At 38.5% G+C, this 21,864-nt stretch overlaps 1 protein-coding gene across 1 annotated transcript in view; it reads right to left on the bottom strand.

Annotated features, from left to right (window-relative positions):
* Nucleotides 1-460: 460 nt before the first annotated feature.
* Nucleotides 461-21,864, bottom strand: part of LOC148423128 (voltage-gated delayed rectifier potassium channel KCNH8-like) — a 123,208-nt gene continuing 101,804 nt past the window's right edge. The window contains exons 11-15 of the mRNA XM_088414934.1: nt 14,624-14,838; nt 9,851-10,110; nt 8,073-8,173; nt 7,930-7,982; nt 461-1,372 (exon numbers count right to left, since the gene is read on the bottom strand). Of these exons, the coding sequence (XP_088271060.1) occupies nt 461-1,372; nt 7,930-7,982; nt 8,073-8,173; nt 9,851-10,110; nt 14,624-14,838 (1,541 nt within the window). The remainder of the gene's footprint in view (nt 1,373-7,929; nt 7,983-8,072; nt 8,174-9,850; nt 10,111-14,623; nt 14,839-21,864) is intronic.

Raw genomic sequence — 21,864 nt, 5'->3', positions numbered from 1 at the left:
ACACTGCAGATACAGGCAAATGACACGAGCCACGTTAACCCTTGTGCAGTATTTTGATCATTTAGTCATTTTCTTCCACATCATTCTCACAATAATTTAGCAAAGGGATGGCTTAGTTTTAGTAGTGTGATAGCTTAGTGGTCATGCCTTGTTGAACTTTGAAAGGTTGTCACCATCTGGGTGAAATTTCAGCTCCCTACTGTCTTCCCTCAATGCTTTTCCTTAGATGTGAATTGCCTTTGACGTAAAGATCAAAGGATTGGCCGAAATACAGCACAAGGATTAATTTTTTATCTCAGTATATGTCGCGGACCAAAGTAAAATGGGTAGTAGCGCTCGGGCCATAGTTTGGACACCCCTTAAGACGGTGTGTGCTGTTGTCGCTCCATCACTTGAACGCTGATGATGCGCTTCCCTGATCTTGGTTCCTTTGATCTTGTTTTATTCTTTCCAGCTTCCCTCACACGGCCGGCTCATCTTCATCGATGAAGCTGATGTCCTCTGAGGAAAGCCTCCCCTCCCCACCCGCCTCAGCCCGCCGTTCCTGCATCTCCATCTCCTGGGGCGCGCCGTGCCCCGGGCCGGTTTGTCGACAAAGGTGCGAGTTAGAGGCCCGAGTGGGGTGAAGGTCTCCGTATCTTCTGCTCGGTGAATCCAAAGACGAAGGCAGGGAAGAGATGCAGGGGAGAGTGGCGACGACGGGAGACGCCAGCGGGACAGACGGGGTCGGTCTTAGGTAACGGTCCCCGGGTGAAGATGCGAGAGACGGCGGGGCGGAAAAGTGAGGGGGCCATGGCAGGGGAGGCGTGTCCTGGGAGGGAGGCGGGGGGAGGAGGCTTCGGTGACTAACGCAACTGCCCTGCCGGGATTGGTGGCAGGAAGAAAGGGACGAAGTGGAGGAAAGGGACATGGAGAAGGAAAGGGATGGTGATGGAGTGCTGGACGCCAGAGGGGGGCGATCTTGTGGCGAGCACATAAACACACTGGAGGAAGCCAAGATGGGTGACCCCTCAAAAAGTCCTTCCTTTGGTGAGGGGAGATTGTTGCACGGGGGTGGTGAAAAATCAGGCCTTTGTGGTGAATGAGGAGTAGGGAGAAGGCATTGCGGCAGGTGCGCGTCCTCCACGTCACCGTCGTCCAAAAGGGAATGGGTGTCCGGTCTCAGGAGCGAGCTCGGCGTGACGGGAGCGGGGGCCATCAAACCGACGCTCGCCGACAGCCGGCTGACGCTGCTGCTGGGAGGCGGGGTCAAATTTTGCTCGGCGGCCACTAAGAGGGGCTGCGGCGCTCTCTGAAGAAGGGGCTTCAGCAGGTGTGTCATTTCCTGAAGCTCCTGGCTGAGCTTAGATACTTGTCTGGAGAGGCTGTTCATCTGTGTGATGAAAGATAAGAGAAATAATTAGCTTATTAACCTCGTGTATGCTAAACGTTTACTATAATTGTATGAAACAAATCATACAGTTGAACCTTGGCTAATTTGTTCAATGGCCAATTATGATAAGGTCTTTATCAGTGGTGTCAAAGGTACGGCCTGCGAGCCAGATCCGGCCTGCAATGAGATTTCATCTGGCCTACAAAATGATTTTGTGAAGCATTAGAAAAGACTAATAGGACGCTGTGAATAATCAGTAGGCAAAAAAATCGTACTTGCACGATGCCCAAAAGAGCACGACAACTTACAAAGAAAAGTAACCACTTGCAATTGTGCAAAATAGCTTGCTATTCGCTTATTCATGTTAGCATTAGCATCTAGCTTCATTGTGCAGGTAAAATCCTTCAATCGTCCCCAAGAGATTTACAATGGGCAGGGGTTGCCATCTGGACTATTAACGGACACTGGACTTTGGTTCGTGTATGATTAATAATCTGTCTTGTATTTCAAATTGTATTTTAAATTTACTTAATTTACAGCTCAGGCTTTAGCACACAGCGCTTCCATATTTGATGTGACTTTATAACTTCTTCATGATATTTGCACTTCTTCTGTCATGTATGTCATGACATGGTTCCACTCAGAATTCAAAATGACACACTACAAGACCATTTTATGCTGTTGATTTTTTTTTTTTTAACTTCACTGTACTCCTTGAAAAGAATTTTTATAACCACATAATTTCATTGAGGCACTTTCTTTCCACTGGATATTTGTGATTCATTGTATTGTATTTATTTATTTATTTTGATTTCATGTTATCTGTTTGAAACAAAATATGTATGATAAGAACAAATGGAAAATAGAAATAGAATAAAAATGTCATTGAATTTAATACACCTCATGGAAAAAATATTATATTGGGTTGGATAAGGGACCAAAAACAAAGAAATTGAATTAATTCGTCTAATCTCTATATACGACATCTCTGGCTTACATTTTTTTAGCCCAAAACGTGGATGGCAAGTTTTTTTTTTTAATCCCCTCTTTACGCCATTTTTTTCACCTTATATACACATAAACACATATATACACACACACGACCTGACTGGCTTGCATGACACAAATATAGATATAATTGACACTAATTGTTTTTGTTATATACCCTGTAACATGCCTGCACATTTAGTCCCAACATATTTGTAGACAATGGATGGATGGATATTTTCAACAAAACACCAACACAATACTGCAGAGTTAAATAGCAGTTCAAACTTGAAATCACTTTGACAGCAACTTCTTCTGTTTCCCTTTGTTTAATTGATAGATTATTTTAGTGAACATATAAACACATTGCCCATAATTTAAATATGTACACAATCATAAGTATATAAATACAATCATATATACTGCATACTGTGCATACTGGTATATCAAATTTACTGGTCACAAACATTTTAACAAGATTTTATTTTGCCTCCTGGTGGCGAGCACAAAAAAAAAAAAAAAAAAAACTACACACACAGATAAGCCAAACTAGAATATAAACCGCAGGGCTCAAATTATGAGGAAAAAGTCATGGCTTATAAAGTAATTTATAAGGACAAATAAGGTAATTTCTTGTTGCCCTCTGAATGCTACACAGTCCTTAGCGCAGCAATTTATTGCTAATGTGTAAGGTAAGGAAGGCAGTGGTTCTCTGACTCCAAAAAGTTAAAGAACCCTTATAGAAGGCGTTGAAAATCCTGTTCAGAATCCCAGTGAAGGATCATTGTGTTTACTTCATGAAATTTTGATGCAACAAATGACAACTTCAGCTCGAGACAGTAGTGAGGGTTCCAAAAAGTGATTGATGGATAACAAATGCTGTGATACTGCACCAACCGCCATGCCACCTGAAAGCAAATCTATGGAGAGCAATATTTTTAATACATAATTCGTTTTAATTTTGGTCCTTGACAATATATTCATATGTAATTGGTTATGAGCAAATAAATGTTTAAGATCCTACTTTATCTAAGAATAAGTGTATGCACTTGTATTTATGTGCTGTCTAAATCACTTTGAGAGTGATTTATTCTTTGAAGCATCAATATTAAATATGCACACAGCAAAAACTCACATGAGTGGTCTTGCTGTAATAATCAGAATTTTTAAAAAGTGAAAATGTAATTAATTATTCAGGAAGTAAATTTCTATAGAGTGGCAGCTCTGAATGTCTTTTTTTTTTCATTTTGATGCAGTTAACATCCCATGCCAGTGAAAACTGTCTATGGCAATGTGAGCAGCAATTTTTTTAAAAATAAAAACTAAAAAATGGAATCAAACTATTGATTCAAAACTAACTATATATCTATATAATACTAATAACATATATACATATATATATATATATATATATATATATATATATATATATATATATATACTGTATATATATATATATATATATATATATATATATATATATATATATATATATATAAATATATATATATATATCTAATATATATATATATATATATATATATATATATATATATATATATATATATATATATATATATATATAAATAAAACTTTATATCGGGTAGCTTTAATGTTTCTAAATTACACTATGTTGAACAAACTGTTATGTATGCTGTTATAATGTCTGTTCAAAATAAACGAAAAGGAATAAAAAATTACGCTTTCTGGACTTGTTCTGGAATTGCCTGTTATGCCTAACTTGTCCTAAACCGGGAGCCCAAAACCGAGATATCGTTACACCTTGGCACTGACAAACTTGAAGGCGAACTACAAAATGACGAAAACTTTTTAAAGACGACTGACTGAGCCTGACGAAGCAGTAGATATTCGTCAATTTCGTCCGTCAATGTGATCGTCACCACCTGTGACTGTTTTTCACTCAGTCAAACTGTTAGAATAATTGTAGATATAGTGATTATACATTTGCTCCAAAATATTAATGCTTGCAATGAAGAAATGCTTTGCTGTGTGAATGATTGTGGTTTGGGTGATAATTATTATAGTGACTATGATTTTACCATAAAATATAAACTGCTGTGGTATGTTGGTGGTATGCTGTGAGAATGAGTGTTTGAGGGAAAAAAAAACCTGCCTTGGTATTGTTTTGTCTCAAGCAGAAGGAAGGCCACTCAAGCATGCCAGTTGGAGCGGTCCTGCAGCTGTGACTGTTGAGTTGAAACTGAGTAGCTGGAGGTCAAATGTTCTCACTACCACAAAGACTAAGTTCCTCACAATCATCTAAGAAAGACTAGATCTCCCAGAATCCCCCAGCAAAATGGCTGCTCATTAGACCACCTGGGCTGGAAAGGTGGCACAATCAGCAGCAGCAACATCAGCAAAAGAGTTACACGCAAGCTTCACCTAGGAATTTTGCCCTGAAGACACCAATGGTTGGTGAACGTTCTTTGTTTTATGTTGCTTAATTTAGAGAAGATAGTTCCTGCGCTGCTTTGTTTTGTTGAATTAGCATCATACTGAATTTTGAGTTTGGTAGGTTTAAATGTTTGTTATAAGCTTTAGGCGACTGATTCGCTTGGTACATTTGTTATCCTGAAATATTTGATTTGTTTGACGCGGGCATTTCCGATGAATGACAGTTATTCTTTGATTTAATGATTGATTGAATTTATTTAACAAAAAAATGGGTAATTCTTTGATTATATTCCTAGAAACTGTTTGAAATGTGAAACGTCTTTGCTTCCTGTGCTTTTAAGGTTATCAACCTAATGATGATCCACGTGAAGCCAACAAATTTGTAAATTGAAAATAAAAGTTGGAAACGTGGAATCAAGAGTTGTCCCCGCGTGTTCCTTCGGAGTGAAATTAGGGTGAAACTTAACAGTGATTCTTATCGATGTCTCGCCACGCATAATATTTTATCAAAATCTCTCGCTACGTATAATATTGTATCATACATGCATTAGTTTCTCACCCACATGGTCACACATAGAAGGACAAGTACACAAGTTTCCCGCCATAGATTTGCATTTTTTCCTGCCCCTTGAGGGCCAGGACCTTCATGTAGATTGGGATCTCTGTATCAAATAAATGTGAGAGGGGTCGGAGAAACTGGGAGAGCGCAGTAGAATTGTCCTTGGCCATTTCCTTGCCTTGTCTCCTTTTTTGTGTACAGTTTCTTACAAATGTCTGACAAATGAACCTAACACAAACCTTCCAAAATTCTGAGAAATTTATAAATTGCCACATAATATGGCATATAACATATTATAAGGATGAAAGTATAAATAAAGTCTAAAAAGGCAGCAAGCAAACATACCTACAGTACATGCACCTAGGAATAACTAGGTATAAATAGCTGAGTGCTGGAGCATTCGTATGCAGTAAGTAGTATTCTGTGAAAGTGTCTTTAATATTCTGCAGTGAGCAAGACTTCCTTCTCATTGAGATAGCTCAGCATGGCTGGGAGCTATGGTTTCATTAACTCAAATGCGTACTACACACAAGCTTGCTCAATGCATTCTTTGTGCAAGCCCGTAGTAAAGTTTTAAAATCCCCGTCGAAAAGGCATTAACTGGTAAATTAAGCATAACAACTTGTAAATGTGACAGATGACATGAGCTCAAATGTAAATTTTATTTTATGTAACCGTCACTGTAAATGGCCTTTGAAAGAAGGACTCCAGAGGTTGAATGCTGTTTGAAACTTAATGATATTCCCGAGTGGGTGCTATTGTTTGTTGCTGTCTCGTGCCAGGGGAACCCATTAAACCGACGTACAGTGTACATGTCATTACATTAATGCTAGGCATTGTAGTGTGGGTTTAGGCATAGTCTAGGGTGGGAAATGTCTCCAGCTTGCCCTATCTTGTATATATGTCTAAGTTATTTCTTTCATTAAAATCAACGGTCTCTAAAACTCTGAGGAGATTTGTCACATCCTCCGGATTCGCGTTTGCGTTTAGCAATCATAAACCGGAGCTTTACGTCATCACTCTGCAACATCCTCTGTGACGTCATATGCACAAATGTCCATCACCTCGAACTGTGTTGGTTGTAACCATTCTCCAAGGCTTACACACGAAGAGGGCAGAATTATCCAAATTTAACCCCTGGGTGTATGGCAGTGCTTCTCAAATAGTGGTGAAATTGTGAAATTGTGAAAATGCGATAATAGCAAAAGTAACCACACTGCACATCTGTCCATTGTCCTTTTCTTATCGCGGGGGCAGCAGCTTCAGCAGGGAAGCCCAGACTTCTCTCTCCTCAGCCACTTTGTCTAGCTCCTCCAGGGGGATCCCCAGGCGTTCCCAGGCCAGCCGAGAGACAAAGTCTCTCTTTTGGGACCTGGGTCTTCCCAGGGGCCTCCTCACGGTGGGACATGCCAGAAACACCTCAGGAGGGAGCTGTCCGGGAGTCATCCTAACCAGATGGCTGAACCACCTCAACTGGCTCCTCTCAACGCAGAGGTGCAGCGTCTCCACCTTGAGTCCCTCCCGGATGACCGAGCTTCTCACACTATCTCTAAGGGAGAGCCCGGACAACCTGCGGAGGGAACTCATTTCGGCTGCTTGTATCTGGGATCTCATTCTTTCGGTCACTACCCACAGGTCGAACAGGAATGTAGATCGACCGGTAAGTAGAGAGCTTTGCCTTTTGGCTCATCTATTTCTTCAACGCGGCAGAAGGATACAGAGGCCGCATTACAGCAAAGCAATGAAGGAAGTAATGAGGGAAATCCAGGAAGTGACGTTAACATTTGGGTGGTGGACAGACGATTGCAGAATGGGTGAACTTCCAAAAAAGACGGACCACCGACAACGAAAGATGGTCCACGTACTGAAAGGACTGTAAATTATGAACCAGCAAAAAAATGTGAAATGCCCACCTCTGTTTATTTTCCATTTTCTTTCATTCCGGTTCAAGTCTTTTAAGTTCCCTTAACGTGTATATACCATACCACATGGCACAAACAATGTTTAGCATTGACCTATAAAACCTCCCTAAGAAACTGCACTTACAACTGAAAAAAGTAATGTAAGTCACATATCACTGTCGAAAGCCTTCAGTTGTTCAGTTCTAGTGTTCAGTTAAAAAAAAACTATGACAAGTCCAACTCCTGGTTCAGTAATGAAATATTTACGAGTCTGGATATGGTGCTTTGAACATACGGAGTGCAGAGTCAACTTTTCACGTGCATTGCGGACTTGTCTTTTTTTTTTATGCATTGCCTCAGTGGAAAACACTCTTTTTTTATTATGAATGAAAAATCTGGTCCGGTTTCTGAATAATTTTTGCCTTTCCATCACATTGAAGAGCACACTCATGAATATACTCATTGATGATTAAATTATAAGGCTTCTTAGAGTTGCGTCATTCAACTGAAATGTTTTTGCCCAGTTGCTAGATGATGAAATACACACTTCACAAATTGGTTTGAAAGACTACAAACAATGCGTATTTCCTGATTGCACCTTCTAAGGGCCTATTAGTGGCTTGCTCGTGCTATGTGTTATATGAAAATAAAGTCTAATGATTGATCACCAACATAAACATGCATCAAAGCCTCACCTCCTCTGTCAACTTGTGCACACTCTGTTTGATCTCCAACGACTCTCGACTGCCTGCACACCAACACAGACATCCACATAAAAACTGTTAATAAGCTCTTAAAGACACAACCTGACTTGGGTAGATTTTTTGGAGGACAGTACCTGAATAAGGGGAAGGTGGGGCTGCAGGTGACAAGCTGGGACTGAACTCAAACTTCTGGGAGGACATGGAGTTGTTCTCCGTCTCAATGCCATCCACAAACCTAAGCAGAAAGTGCATGAGAGGGTTGCATAATTCCGCAGGTTCGTTGACATTGCATCAATCAACTGAGAATCTGTTGAATATTAGATTTGAAACAAAGTGTTTGTCATTTTTCACAACTATGTTGCGTATTCAAGTTGGAGAAAAATAACTTTCTTAGAGTGCTTCTGGTAGATGGAGGGCTCAGTGGGGTAACACCCACTCTGATAGGTTAAGGTTTTCTTAGAAAATGACTTTTTATTTATGAGTAGCTTTTACCCTTGTTCGATAAAAAAGAAAATTACCTAATCTTATGCGTCAAATCCTCGACTCAATGTTCAGAGTAGAACACTAGCCTTGGCTAGGTTCATTTTTTACCCAGTGGGGGGTTAGTTATTTTACACTTTATGGGTTACTTTTCACAGAGTACCTTTATCCCTTTCACTCCCGCTGCGACAATGTATGCCACAGCTTTTCAAAAAAAAAGATTTTCAGCTGGTCATGTAGTGCTAGAGAAATAACATAGATGGGACAGGTCTATTAAATCTATTAGAATAATTGTATATAGGTCTTCCAATATTCGTTTTTTTTTTTTGCAATAGGTGTATTGGTATATTAGTATGGGCGGATGTTTTCTGTTGAGGTTGTTTATGAAAGTGTGAGAAGGTGATGCGTCTCCAGCAGCTGTAAAAAAGAAACAGGCGCCGTGTCCCGATCAAAGGGCGGAACAGCATGGAGTCGCTCTTGATGTTCCTGGGAAAGAAGATAGCAGCATGGACCCGTAAACTGCATTCCCCATGTTCACAAAGTGATTGCTTGCATTGTTGCCAGACCTCTATCCCAACCCTTTAAGGGCAGCAATGGCTTTTGTAACAGGGGCCAACCTAAATGAATACATGAGGAGCAGACTAGATGTGCAGTTTGACCAGAAGGACATCTGAGAAGGTAAAGGTCCGCCCTCCTCGCAAGAAAAAAGCTAGTTGTCTTCCTTCCTGTTTGTTGTTTATTAAACATTCTAGGTTGCCTGAAAATGACATTAAAAATTAGGATTAATGATGTTGATTTTGAATACGTTGAAAAAAATAAGATGATTAGTCAAGACATTGCTCGCTGTATATAATACATGACTGATAGCGTGAAAGCACTTCAATTGCTCACTGATTGCGTTGCTGCAGTTATTGTCACAATGAATAAAAACAGTGCATTCATGATCATGACAAATATAGTAAAACAAAGCCAACATGTTTGTAACAAACTAATTTGTAAAATGATGACTATTGTATGTAAGATAGTGTGCTGGGTGAATGTTAAATAATGATTTTCTGTTTTCTTTTATTTTTTTAACGTGATGAAACTGATTAGCAATACACACAACGCAACATCTGCATGCAGTACAAGTTGCCATAGCAACCACCCTGACTCCTCAAATGCAGTGTGAGTAGTCGCTGCGAAGTGTGTATGACTGGTCATACAGAATACCGGTGAAACATATCTCCCATTACCTTAATTTTTTTTAATTATAATTAGCCATACTAATTAATTGCAATAGCAGAGCAACTGCATTTATCAAATATTGTGTTTTTCTATTACTAGCTACACTTTTGGCCTCCTGGAACATTTTGAAAATGTACTACTGAAGTATGTACTAGGACACCCTTCAAACAAATGTTCAAACAGCTTTCCACAGAGCCGTGTTTACCTGGGGCTGAGCTCCGACGGCGCGCCTGCAAAGCTGACCACCGGTATCTGCAGCGTGACAGGGCGGGACTGCTCAGCAGGGGCGCGGAAGGGTCTGGGAGGCAACAAAGGGGAACGCAGTGGCGAGTTGAGCCCCCGGCTGAGGCGCAGAGGAGAACGGGGGGCGCGGGACACCAAGTTCTGCTCTTCGTCACCGCCTTCCTCATCCTCCCGGATGGAGGGCAGTTTCTTCACCAGGCCGCCGTTACTTTCCCAGTCGGTCTGACAAACATAAAAAAACAAACAAACAAAAAACAACAACAAAAAACCACAGAAATGATCAGACGTAATTTGGATTGGAAAAGCGACAATAATGGTAACAAATTGTAAGCGATCCTCAGTCGGTGCAAACACTGTCTGGGGTTCGCTCCAATGTTTCATATTTATGGCTGAAAGGTTTTTATTTCACGAAGGTTTACAGCAAAGTTGTTGTTGTTGTTGTTTTTTTTAACATACTGTACAAAGGTAAACATCAAGTAAGTAGGCCTACTTTGTTTTTACCACTAGGTGGAACACATGCTCCGCTTTACTTGTTTTCCCTCTCTCCTGCTGAGGAGCATAGTCAACATAGTTGAACGCCAGACACACTATCTGGTACACTTATTATAATTCTGCCTTTACAAGAATCTTTTCAAGTACAATAATTATGAATTGATTTTAATGTGGAACTGAACTACATCAGTGTACATTTAATGCGAATACAAAATAACAACAATAATTTATGTTTTGGTAGTATATTTATTATTTTTTTCCTTATTGAGTATTATGCCAAAATACTGTTGAAAAAATTCAAATGTAAAAAAAAAAAAATAATTATAATCTGTGGTGTCAAACATAGGGCTCTGCAAATGGGTCCTGTGAGATGATTTTATAATGTAAAGTAGAAAAAATAGCTATTTTTTTTTCAATATTTGAAAAACTTGAAATATTTTATGATTAATAGTAATGTTAATGTTTAATAGCGATGTTGCATTTGTACTATTTGAAATGTATGATAAATTTGAAGTTGCTGTTTTTAAGTTTTATAAACATATACCATGATTCTATTGGTCCAGCCTGCTTGGGAATAGATTTTCCTCCATGTGGCTCGCAAGCTTAAACGACTTTGACACCCCTGCTTTAAATGAATAATGTCAATAAATTATGTATAAAAAAAAATCATCAAACTGTAACATTGGTCTTACATCAGTGCATAATAATCATAAAATTCAAAGTACAGCATGTTAAAATAAATAAATAAATAAAAAAAAAACACTCATAAACCCTTTAAATTCATCATATTAGTTGTAGTTGACAATATAGGTGCAGTTCATTTGTTTGCCTTGAGATGGTGCTAGTGTATTGGCGGTGAGTGCAGAAACCTTTTTAGGTCATTAATTTGTACGTTTTTATTTGACATTTCCCACGATCTAGGTATCATTTACAAGTCCACAGGAGCATTTAAATTTTGATAATTTTGAGCATTTAAGTTTACTTAACAAACTCTGACTGTATGCCTTGTCTACTGATTTTCATTCATTGTTTTATTAGGAGCTGAGCTTGGTTTGCTTACGACTCAGGCACTCTATTTGTATGTTATAGGGGAGAAATTAAAGTTACAATGATTAAAATCAAAATCCTACCCAATATACCAACCTTTAACCTCAGATATCAGTTAATGACTCAGTTATCTGTTAGCGAGGCTAGTAAGTCGTCCCCTTGTTCTCATCCATGATCTTATTCTTTCAATCAGTATTTAAAAGCTGCTGGGTGTCAGCGTGAATGCCAACTGGGAAATTAAGTTTCACCCCAAGGCTCAAGCTAGGCTAATTAGCGTATCTTAATTGACTTCCGTCTTCATCTTTTTTTGTTGGATTTGTTTTCTTAGATGCTTCATTTAACATAACAGATGTGGCCCAGGCAAAAGTACGTGTTGTGTGTCATTTCAGGTTAATAGCCGCTGCACTTTTACGTTATTTACAGCAGAATAATATTTACAGCCCTCAATCACAGCACAAATACTTGTTTAAAAACTGCAAAATTAGCAAGGATGAACTATACAAACACACACACACACACGTTCACACCCACGCAGGCACGTGTGCACACACACAGATATATGAGTAACACAAATATTTTTACTTGTTTAGTGTCGCCCAAGTGTTTTGTATTGCTCAGAAAAACAGTGCTCAAAGCAATACTAGGGTACAGGATTCATTCATTCATTTAGTCGCAATGACATTTTTTAGAACAATAAGTTATAGTAAAACAAAAAAGCTGACGCAATTACTAATAATGACGATGTATCATATCTCATCAAGCAAACAGACTTCCCATTTGCATCTTTCTCCTTCTTCATCCCACATCTTTGCCTGCTCAGCATCCTCTTTTTCTCCATCCCCCTCCTCCTCATTCTCCTCTTGTGGCAGTGTGATTTATTTTTAGCTCATTCTGTTCTATTCTTAGCTAGCAGCTCCAGAGGCATCCATAGAGACCCTGCATGTGCGATGTGGGGGCGTGATCATCAAGTGTGCTCGTGCCCAAGTTTGCAGTGCTGCTCCTGTCTGTGTGTGTGATTGTAGCAGGGATGTGTGTGACTGAATGTAAGCGCACGTGTCTCTGCATATACAGCACTTATCAATACAAGTGCTTGCCCTTGACTTCTTGAGTGAGAGCAGGCGTACAAGGCAGATATATACGCCACGTGATGTGAGGTCAGAGCTAATCAGACATTTTGTATGTATGACATATTCTCAAGTTCTCACCACAACTGCGCATTCCGCCTTCGATTCATAAACTACGCGTGGTGGCCATAATGTTAGAAACGCTTGCATGATAGAACCAGAGGTGTCAAAACGAATTGGTTAATTGCCAACTAATCGATTAATCAAAACTATTCTTTTAATGTTCAAGTAATCATTTAACTCAAATAGTCAAAGTTTTCTCATTTCAGGCAGTAATTACAGTATTCTGGAATCCTTCATCAATCATTTGTCTTTATTTCTTATAATACATTTGCAAAAATATGCTTTTATGGAAATATTGTATAACAACCTTGTGTGATATAGCTTAAATGTTTAGTTATTTATCAATAAACGGTACCAAATAATAATCAATACTATATTTAGTAAAAAAAAAAAAAAATAATGAAAATAAAATTTTACCTTCATTATTTCATTAATTGATTAAATGATCAATACATTAATTTATCCTAAAAATATTTGTCAGTGACTTGTGTAATAATGACATCAGATGCGAGTATGTATAATTTTTCGCTATCAGTCAATCCATTTACCAATGATTTCATCCATCTGTATGAGATCAATGAATTCATCTGATCTATTTATCCCCTCATTCGTTAATCATTGAATTGATGTCTAAATAGCCATCTAATGATACATCGGTCAAATAATCCTCATCCACCCATGTAACCACCTACATTTCTATCCAAACTGTTTCTCCTATCCAATCAATCCAGTTATCTAACAACATAACTACACTCCATCCATCCAGTGAGCCCATTCCTTAATTCATCTATCTATCTATCTATCTATCTATCTATCTATCTATCTATCTATCTATCTATCTATCTATCTATCTATCTATCTATCTATCTATCTATCTATCTATCTATCTATCTATCTATCCATCCATCCATCCATCCATCCATCCATCCATCCATCCATCCATCCATCCATCCATCCATCCAAAGTTGTACTTAATTGTGTTGGCTAGTGGAGTGTGCTTACTGCTATGCTAATTCTTGTTCTTGTTGTTGCATAAAGAGCCAGATTTGCTCCACCAGCACAAACTAGCAACGTGGACCCCCATCACCCAAACACATGGTCCTCAACTGTCGTCCTCGTGCACAAAAGTTTTCTCATGTCAGCACACTTGCACACTTGGGCACTGCAGTAAAAAGGCACTGCAGTGGGAGAGGAAGAGCCGAAGCCAGCCGTAGTCATCCTCCTCCTCCTCCTCCTCGTCCTCGTCCTCGACTGGCTGGGTTATTTTTATCCGGTGTGATCCAATCTTAGCAGCAGCTGTAGGGGACACAGCCAGCCAGGGAGAACCCGTGCTTCCCCCCTTCATCTCTCAGCTCTATTTATAGCAGCAGGATGGCTTCAAACAGCAGCACTGAGCTATTCTCGGCTCCCATTGCTGCTGCTACACCACCCGCCGCCGTGCTGTTTGTGTGTGTGTGTGAATACACTGTGGTGTAAACATCTCAGTGCATGTGTACTAAATTCACATTAGCCAGGTCATGCATAGCCTTCATGTGGGAGAGCAGCTCTAAAGGTGAGCATCCCCCGAGGCTTTCATTTTGCATGCCGGTGGCTGCACATCAAGGTATATGAAGTGTGTGTGTGTGTGTGTGTGAGTGAGTGTAGGTGTGCACGCATGCATGTGCATGTATGTGACTTACACACACACACACTTCTCTGAATGTACATTTTTACTCATCATTTGACTTGGTCTGGATTTGACTAAGATTTCCTGGTCTGATCTCAGTGCTATGGAATGCACATCAATTTAATGGGAGAACAACCACTTACACTCACAATTGTGGACTTTTAGAGACTTTAACACATTTTTTTGGAACACAGGAGGAAGATAATCTAACCCGTTTCTTCCTATCAAAAAAAATGGGGTAATCATCTTAGTTCATTGATAGTAATGCCCTCTTGTCTGGTGTTCTCTGTATGATGGAATGATTTTTTTGTGAATACGCGGCATTAAAAAAAAGTCAACTCACATCTGAGCCATGGCCCTCACGCAGGTTATAGGTGAGGTCATGTTGGATCTCGCTGATGAACTTCTGAGCATACTCCGGGTATAGTCGCAACACCTCTCGGAGGCCCTTCAGGCTGATGTACTGCAGGTCACAGTAGGTCAGCGCCTTGACGTTGGCGTTGGTCTTGATCACTTGTTCCTTTGTCAGCGAGTCGGAGCCAATCAGATCTCCTTTACCTGAATGGACACACCCACATTTCATGCTAATGCCATGCAAATTGGTTTATAAAATATTCAGCTTTTTCAGATCAATCTAAGCAGATAAAGGTATTGGATCTACGTAAAACTTCTGGACTTTTTATTTTAAAACTACTTATGTAGCAACACAGTCCCTGGGCTTCGATATTTACGCCTCTGAGGGAGGCAACCTCCTTTTGAAGCTACTTATCATCTTGGAACTAAAATAAAAAAAAATCAACATTCCCTCCGCCTTGTAGGTACTACACACATAGAGTTTCATGTAGGATGCTATAGATTAAAAATCGACAGATGAGAGTATAAATGAGTGGATGTCAACATCCATCCATCCATCCATCCATCCTTTGAAAGTTTGTTTTTTAATTTTGCGATTCAAGAGTATGGACTAACCCTAACTGTAACAGTTTTGAAAAATGTATAATAGCAAAACACTGGACAAGGATGTCAGAACGCTACAGGATGAATGTGTGTGTGTGTGTATGGATGAATGGAAACTGGCCAAAGGGGATGGATGTTTGGAAAATGCTAGATGATAGATAAAAGGATGGATAGAAGCAGTCTAAAGAGAATGGATGGAGGATAAATGCTCAAGAGGATAGATGAAAGGATGCACTAATGCAGATCGCTAAAGAGGATTGAGGATAGCTAGGTAGAGGGAAAAAAGACCAACCGGTGGACACATTGAAGGAAAATGGCTAGATAGGTTGGATGGATGAATGAATGATGGCGACTAAAGAGTAAGAGTACACCATTAAAGCCCATATTCCAAGCAGTAGCAAAGGATTGGGAGGGTTTACGATGGTAGCAAATTTGGATTTATCCTTTTTTGACATGGGTCATTCAAGTTTGCAAATAGTCACAAAGATGTTCACCAACAGACTACAGAATCTTTGTAAGGAGCTATTAGCTATTTGCAAACACACCAAAATATATTAGATGAATATATCCTCTTTCTCACCAAATAATAATGTAGTGATATTACAGTTGAGTACTGTCATATCTTATTTTAAGCAGCGGTCGATTAGACAAAATCGTATACGAGTGTACACCATTTTCTTATTAAAATGTTTCATCATTACTCACCATGCTAGACGAAATGAGTCCTGTTTTATGAGCATGTCTCCAATTAGCAGAACAAGATATTTATCGTCTAATGCAGAAAGCTTTGGAAACGGCTTTTTCATTTGTTCATCATCAGGTCTTGGTGTTTTTAACTGCCAAAAACAGTTGTTGGTTTCTATGAACATTATTAACAAATTAGTCCAAATATACCATGCTCTTCCCCTTTTTTTTTAAAGGTGCCACACATGCTTTTGGACAAGAACAGCAACCCTGGGACTGTGTTTGGAAATGGGTAATATAGACTGGTGAGTGTATGGTGGATGGATAGAAAACACATGGGTTAGAGCTTGACAGTATTTTTAAAGATGGGTGGATGTTGCATGTAAAGAAAGTATGTGGCTTATGAAAGAGAAGCTAATGAATGGATGAATGTACATGAACCTTTCTTGTGCTTGAGTGATAAAAAAAACAGCTAGTAATAGTCATTATGTACAGGCATTACTGTGCATATAATCCTAATTGGTAATGCGAAATGAAAAGATGGCGGCAGGAGTTGAAGGAGTGGACAGGAGGGTGAGAGAAGGTGAGGTGGAGGAGAGGCAGTGAAGATGGGGGTGGTGACGGATCGGCATAATGGCAGAGGAGGCGGTGAAGAGAGGGATGAAGAGAGGTGAGAAGAGAGAAAATCAAACCATCACGCAAATATCATGTAGATGCCCCTTCCTCTATCTGTGTTTCCGCCGCCCACTTCCCTCCCCTCGAACGCTCTGTGTCACACAGACGATGAGCGGCGGCCCAGTTGACAACGACTGCCAGCAGCTTTGGGGAAATCTGCCGTTAATAATTGCTCCAAAACGTTCAAGTGAGCCGCAGACGGCTCTCCCAAAGTGACACTTTGCAGACTCGCCTTTCAGTGTGTGCGCTTGTAGTGCATATTATATTTTTCTTGTAAGTGTCAGTGATTTGCACGTTCTTTCTCTACTTTATTACTTTTTCACTGAAATTGCATTGTGCTTTCCAGCTGGTGTTTTTTTTTTCATGAACCTGTTAACTGTGTGTTACTTAGTTGCGTTGCCTGGGTGAGTGTGGATAGGAGGAACATCTTGCACGTACCTTATGACAATGACAATCAAACGTATTCTTAAACTTCCATTTGCTTGGTCCATCATTTATCATGTGTATAGTATCTTCTGTGTTCCGGAATTTTCCATTTTCTTAATTTGTGCAGTTAAGAGTATGTACCTATGTAGCATTTTTTTTCCTTCATGGCAATGTCCATCATCTTTGTTAAGTTTAGGCTTGTCATTATTTGCGTCGTGCATTTGTTGTTGTCATGTTTCAGCTTTATGTGCAAGTGCTTTTTTGTTTAGTATACCACTTTGCGACTGCGCAATCTTGAAAGCATATGATGCTTTGAGCTTTAGGATTCAGCCATTACCACTCATTATATATATATATACTGTATATATATATATATATATATATATATATATATATATATATATATATATATATATATATATATATATATATATATATATATATATATATATATACACACACACACACACACACACACACACACACACCTTATTTTTCTGACTATAAGCTGAGACTTTTTCCTCAGGTTTTTTTTTTTTTTTTTGCTAGCCACCAGCAAGCAAATGTGTGTGGCTGTTCAAGGTGTCAATTTATGGAACAACTGTCAAATAAAAAAGGAAATGATGTGAATCAATGGCTGTGCTCAAAAATAGTTAAAACAATATATTATTAAAAAATATATATGTCTAAATTTAATGAGAGAATATGTAAAATTTTGGGAAAATTTGTGATGTGTAAATGTTATATACAATACACAGAATGTGATTTTATTTATGTATACTGTATATGATTATATGAATTATGTAAAATGTATTATGTTCACTAAAATAAATGATCAAACAAAGGGAGACAAAAAAAGATGCTATTAAAGTATTGATTTCGATTTTGAACTGCTATTTAACTAACATATATCCATCCATCCATTTTCTATAAATATGTTGGGACTAAACATGAAGGCATGTTCAGTCTGTTAAAGAGAAGATGTTGCTGTTGGCAGAAAATTACAAAAAAATTAAATAACTAAAAAGTTATAAACTTCATATACCATCTTTTTGCGTAAAGATCTGATGTTATCACCTGTAGCTTCCAGTACGCTGCCATATACCGATATATATATATATATATATATATATATATATATATATATATATATATTATATGATACTTTTTTTATTTTTATTTATACGTGGTGTTTTTTCCCCAAATTCGCTAAAACACTGCAAGATCCGAGGAGAAAGACTGGGGCAAAAATGTTTGATTTCCGTCATTGCTGCCAAAGGAGGCATGACTAACTAAGGTTCAGAGAGCAATTAAGGTTTTACATAGGTTCAGGTTGGTTTGTAGTTTTCCCCCTATTAATAGATAAAATCATAATTTAAAAACTGCATTGTATATATTGCTGGGTTGCCTCAGTGTAATACTAATATTGGTTGTATGAAATGAAATGAGTGATAAACAGACAAAAAACAGATGTCAAGAAGAATACCTTTTCACAGCACTGTAAGTTCTAGACACACAAAGATTAACTGCTACTATTGTGATTTTGTTATACAAATGATACAGGTTCAATATGAAAAAAGCTTTGGTGAAATTTAATTTTTGATGGAGTAAAGAGTCAAAATCAAAAGTTTTCAAAGCTACATCCCTTTGATGAAAGAGCGTGTCACCATTTTTTGTTAAAACCTTTCGGAAAAAAGCATTTCTTTTGCTGTCTTCTTCTTGTAATTTTCAATGCACGGCACTGATTTACTTCCATGCTGTGAGTCGCTGTGGACAGCTGTAAAAGGTTACATAATCGATCACCGCTCTTTCTCCCATTAAATGTGTATGTTTGTGCACATGCGCGTGTCATTGAAGTTAATGGAAAGGTCAAGATTGTTCTGCTTACTTGGGAGTATTTCACTAGCGGCACAAACACACGCAAAAGCCACAACCACATTCAGGAGCAAAGATTAAACAATCCTAATTCATACGTATGCCACATCATACATTTTAATCTGATAATGCTTGGCGCTAAAAGAGTTGAAATCGTCAATGTACCAAATGTAAATTATATATACATATTCAACTGTGGAAAATGGAAAAATATCATGATCTTGGAGTCCCTTTAATATGCAACATAGGAAATAGGAAATAGTTTATATAATTAAACACCAGTTCTTATAATGAATTATTAAAAAGTTATTAAATTAGGCTAGTCTTCATTAAGCATCTCAAAATGTTACAAATTGTTGTCTTCAATAATTAAAGTCCATTTTATTTTTATAGCAGTTTTCTAGTAGCCTTACACAACAACTATTGTTATCATAAATACAAGGAATTTTAAAGCAAGTTCAAAGAGGTCAGTTTTGAGCAATAATATTAAGTTGTTTAGGTTTGTGTAGTTGCTGAGGTTTAGAAATGTATTACAGAGGGAGAGGCCAGCAAATGTGGATTTTTGTTCTTTCCTTGCCAATTCAGCCCATATCCCTCACAAATAGTGATGTGTGAAAGTGTCATGGTTTCTCAGGAGGAATATAGGGAGAGAGTTGTGGTAAATTATTCACAAAAATACATTTGTGACTTTCACATGCTTTTGAAATCCACAAATATATTTGTGTTTTTCACTTGTTTTTCCAACCTACGAATATATTTGTAATCTTCATGTCATTTTCTGAATCTGCAATCATATTTGCAATTTTCATGTTGTATGTGGAGGGATTTATTTCAAAATAATTCACACATTTTCACATACTTTTGAGACCCACAAATATCTTTGTGATTTTCACAACTGTTTTAGCTCCAGAAACATTTTGGGGATTTCTACATGTTTTTAAACGTATATGTCTCCCTTTAACCAAATCATGAGCCTGTCACATCCATGTTACTAATGTCTTGCCCTGTCTGCAGATTAGGGCGCAGAGTCATCTGCCTACTGTACAACTGCAGCGCATCTTCATCGGGAATTTTTAGGTGCATCTGAAGCAGGAGGACGTTGGCGGATTATTGCTTTCAGCCCCCATTCGGTTCAAATGCCAGTCTCCAGTTCCTCGTTCGCTCAAATTTTTGCGTATCTGCCTGCGTATTTTTGTTGGTACTTTCCCTACCTTGTTCCAGCCTTTTGCGCTAGTGATTTGAGTTGGTACTTTGTGCTTTGGTGACATCCTCCTGCTGGTTCCAGCCCTGTTCACGGTTTGTTACAAGCACTTTTAAGTTGTCTTTTATTTGTAATTTGATTCCTGTTTCCACCTTTGTGTTGTACTTTGATGAATTTGTGTTGTTACTTTACGCATTACGTGCACCTTTATTAGAATAAAAAATTTTGTACACCTCAGAGTTGTCCTGAGTGTCCTCTCGGGTTCCAAGTCCGTTTAGTCATGTATTTTTAGATGAAAGAGCATCTTTGGCCTTCCCCTGGGTTGACCTGTGGTCTAAACAACATCAAGGTTGCAATGGTGTGTGAATTTAGAGGTAGGTTGAAGTTTTGAGTGGCTTTAGAGACTGACGCTAGGTAAATCAAAGTTATAGTCATACTTGAGCTGTATGAAGTTTCTTTGCATCAGGGTTTTTATTTGAGGCCCTTTGTTTGTGTGGAGGAGGAGGTTGTGCTGATAGATTAGACTATCAACAGCATAATAGGAAATCCAGCTCATATCAGTAATGTTGCCAAATGGGAGGTTATACCGTATGAAAAAGAGAGGATCACACATTGAACACCTTGGGACACCTTGGGAAAGATAATCTGAGGCCATGTGGTTGTTGATGTGAAATAATTGCTATTTGTTAGTAACTAGTGACTAACCAACAAATATTGAGGAAAAAAAACCTTAATGGAGTAAATTGTGTAGCTTTCCTGTTGCAATATCCAGTAAATTATTGATAAATCGGATATAACAAAGACTCTAGAAAATTGATCAGTGTTTAAAGTAAAGGAACTTAAATAGTCATTATAAACAAAGCACACTTTTGTTTATTCAACAAGAAAAAGGTGTGATTGGTCCAAACCGATTTTTGTGTACACTTTCCAGCATCAATAATTCAGAGATATTAATAATGTAATATTCCATTCATTTTTAATAGCAGCGCAGTCCCATGCTGCATCGATTGATGTGTGCTTGTGTGTCCTGATCAAGAACAAATACGGAGCTTTTGGCATTTGGATACAAATCCACATCACCTTGCACTAATGTGAGTGTACGCTTACACACAAAGCCAACACATGCATGCACACACCATTAATTCAACGCATCTTGACCTTTTCAGGAAGTGATGTTTGAGGCATGTAGGGTACGTGTCCTTTTAAACACATGGACACACATGGACACAAATGTGAGGAAGGCAGGGGGTAGGATTCACTTTCCACACAAACACAAATGTGGTTTGCTGGTTCAGTGCTACGCAGGCAGTGAAAACTGTCATCAAATTACAGATTGCAAGTTGCTCTCAAACATTGACTACACAAAGTATACATGTTTTAATTGTATTGATTATTTATTTCAGCTAAATCATCCATTTCCATAAAAATGTTCTAGAAATCAAAACATCAAAACCACTACACATAATGTGAAGAAGCGGGCAGTTCATCAGTACTGATGGACTTTTTTGCAGTCCATTGTCGATGGAGTCAGTTTTGCCAATGGACAGTCAAATGATAAACAAAAAGGATGAAGTATGCCTGAATCATAACAATGTGTATGCTCCATAGTGGATGTGTTTGCTTGGTGCAATGCGGTGCTGAACGCACGCATTGTTTAACCAATGTACAGCACACATGCTGTAGCACGCATGCTAGGCGTTGTGGTGTGGATTTATTTGTTTTTATACCTTGTTAGGATTGAATGTTGAGTGTTGAAGCCAAGACTG

This window comes from Hippichthys cyanospilos, chromosome 5, assembly GCF_059441005.1.
Source record: "Hippichthys cyanospilos isolate Australia breed blue-spotted pipefish chromosome 5, RoL_Hcya_1.0, whole genome shotgun sequence".
Classification (NCBI taxonomy): Eukaryota; Metazoa; Chordata; class Actinopteri; order Syngnathiformes; family Syngnathidae; genus Hippichthys; species Hippichthys cyanospilos.
This window is presented reverse-complemented; position numbering and strand designations above follow the sequence as displayed.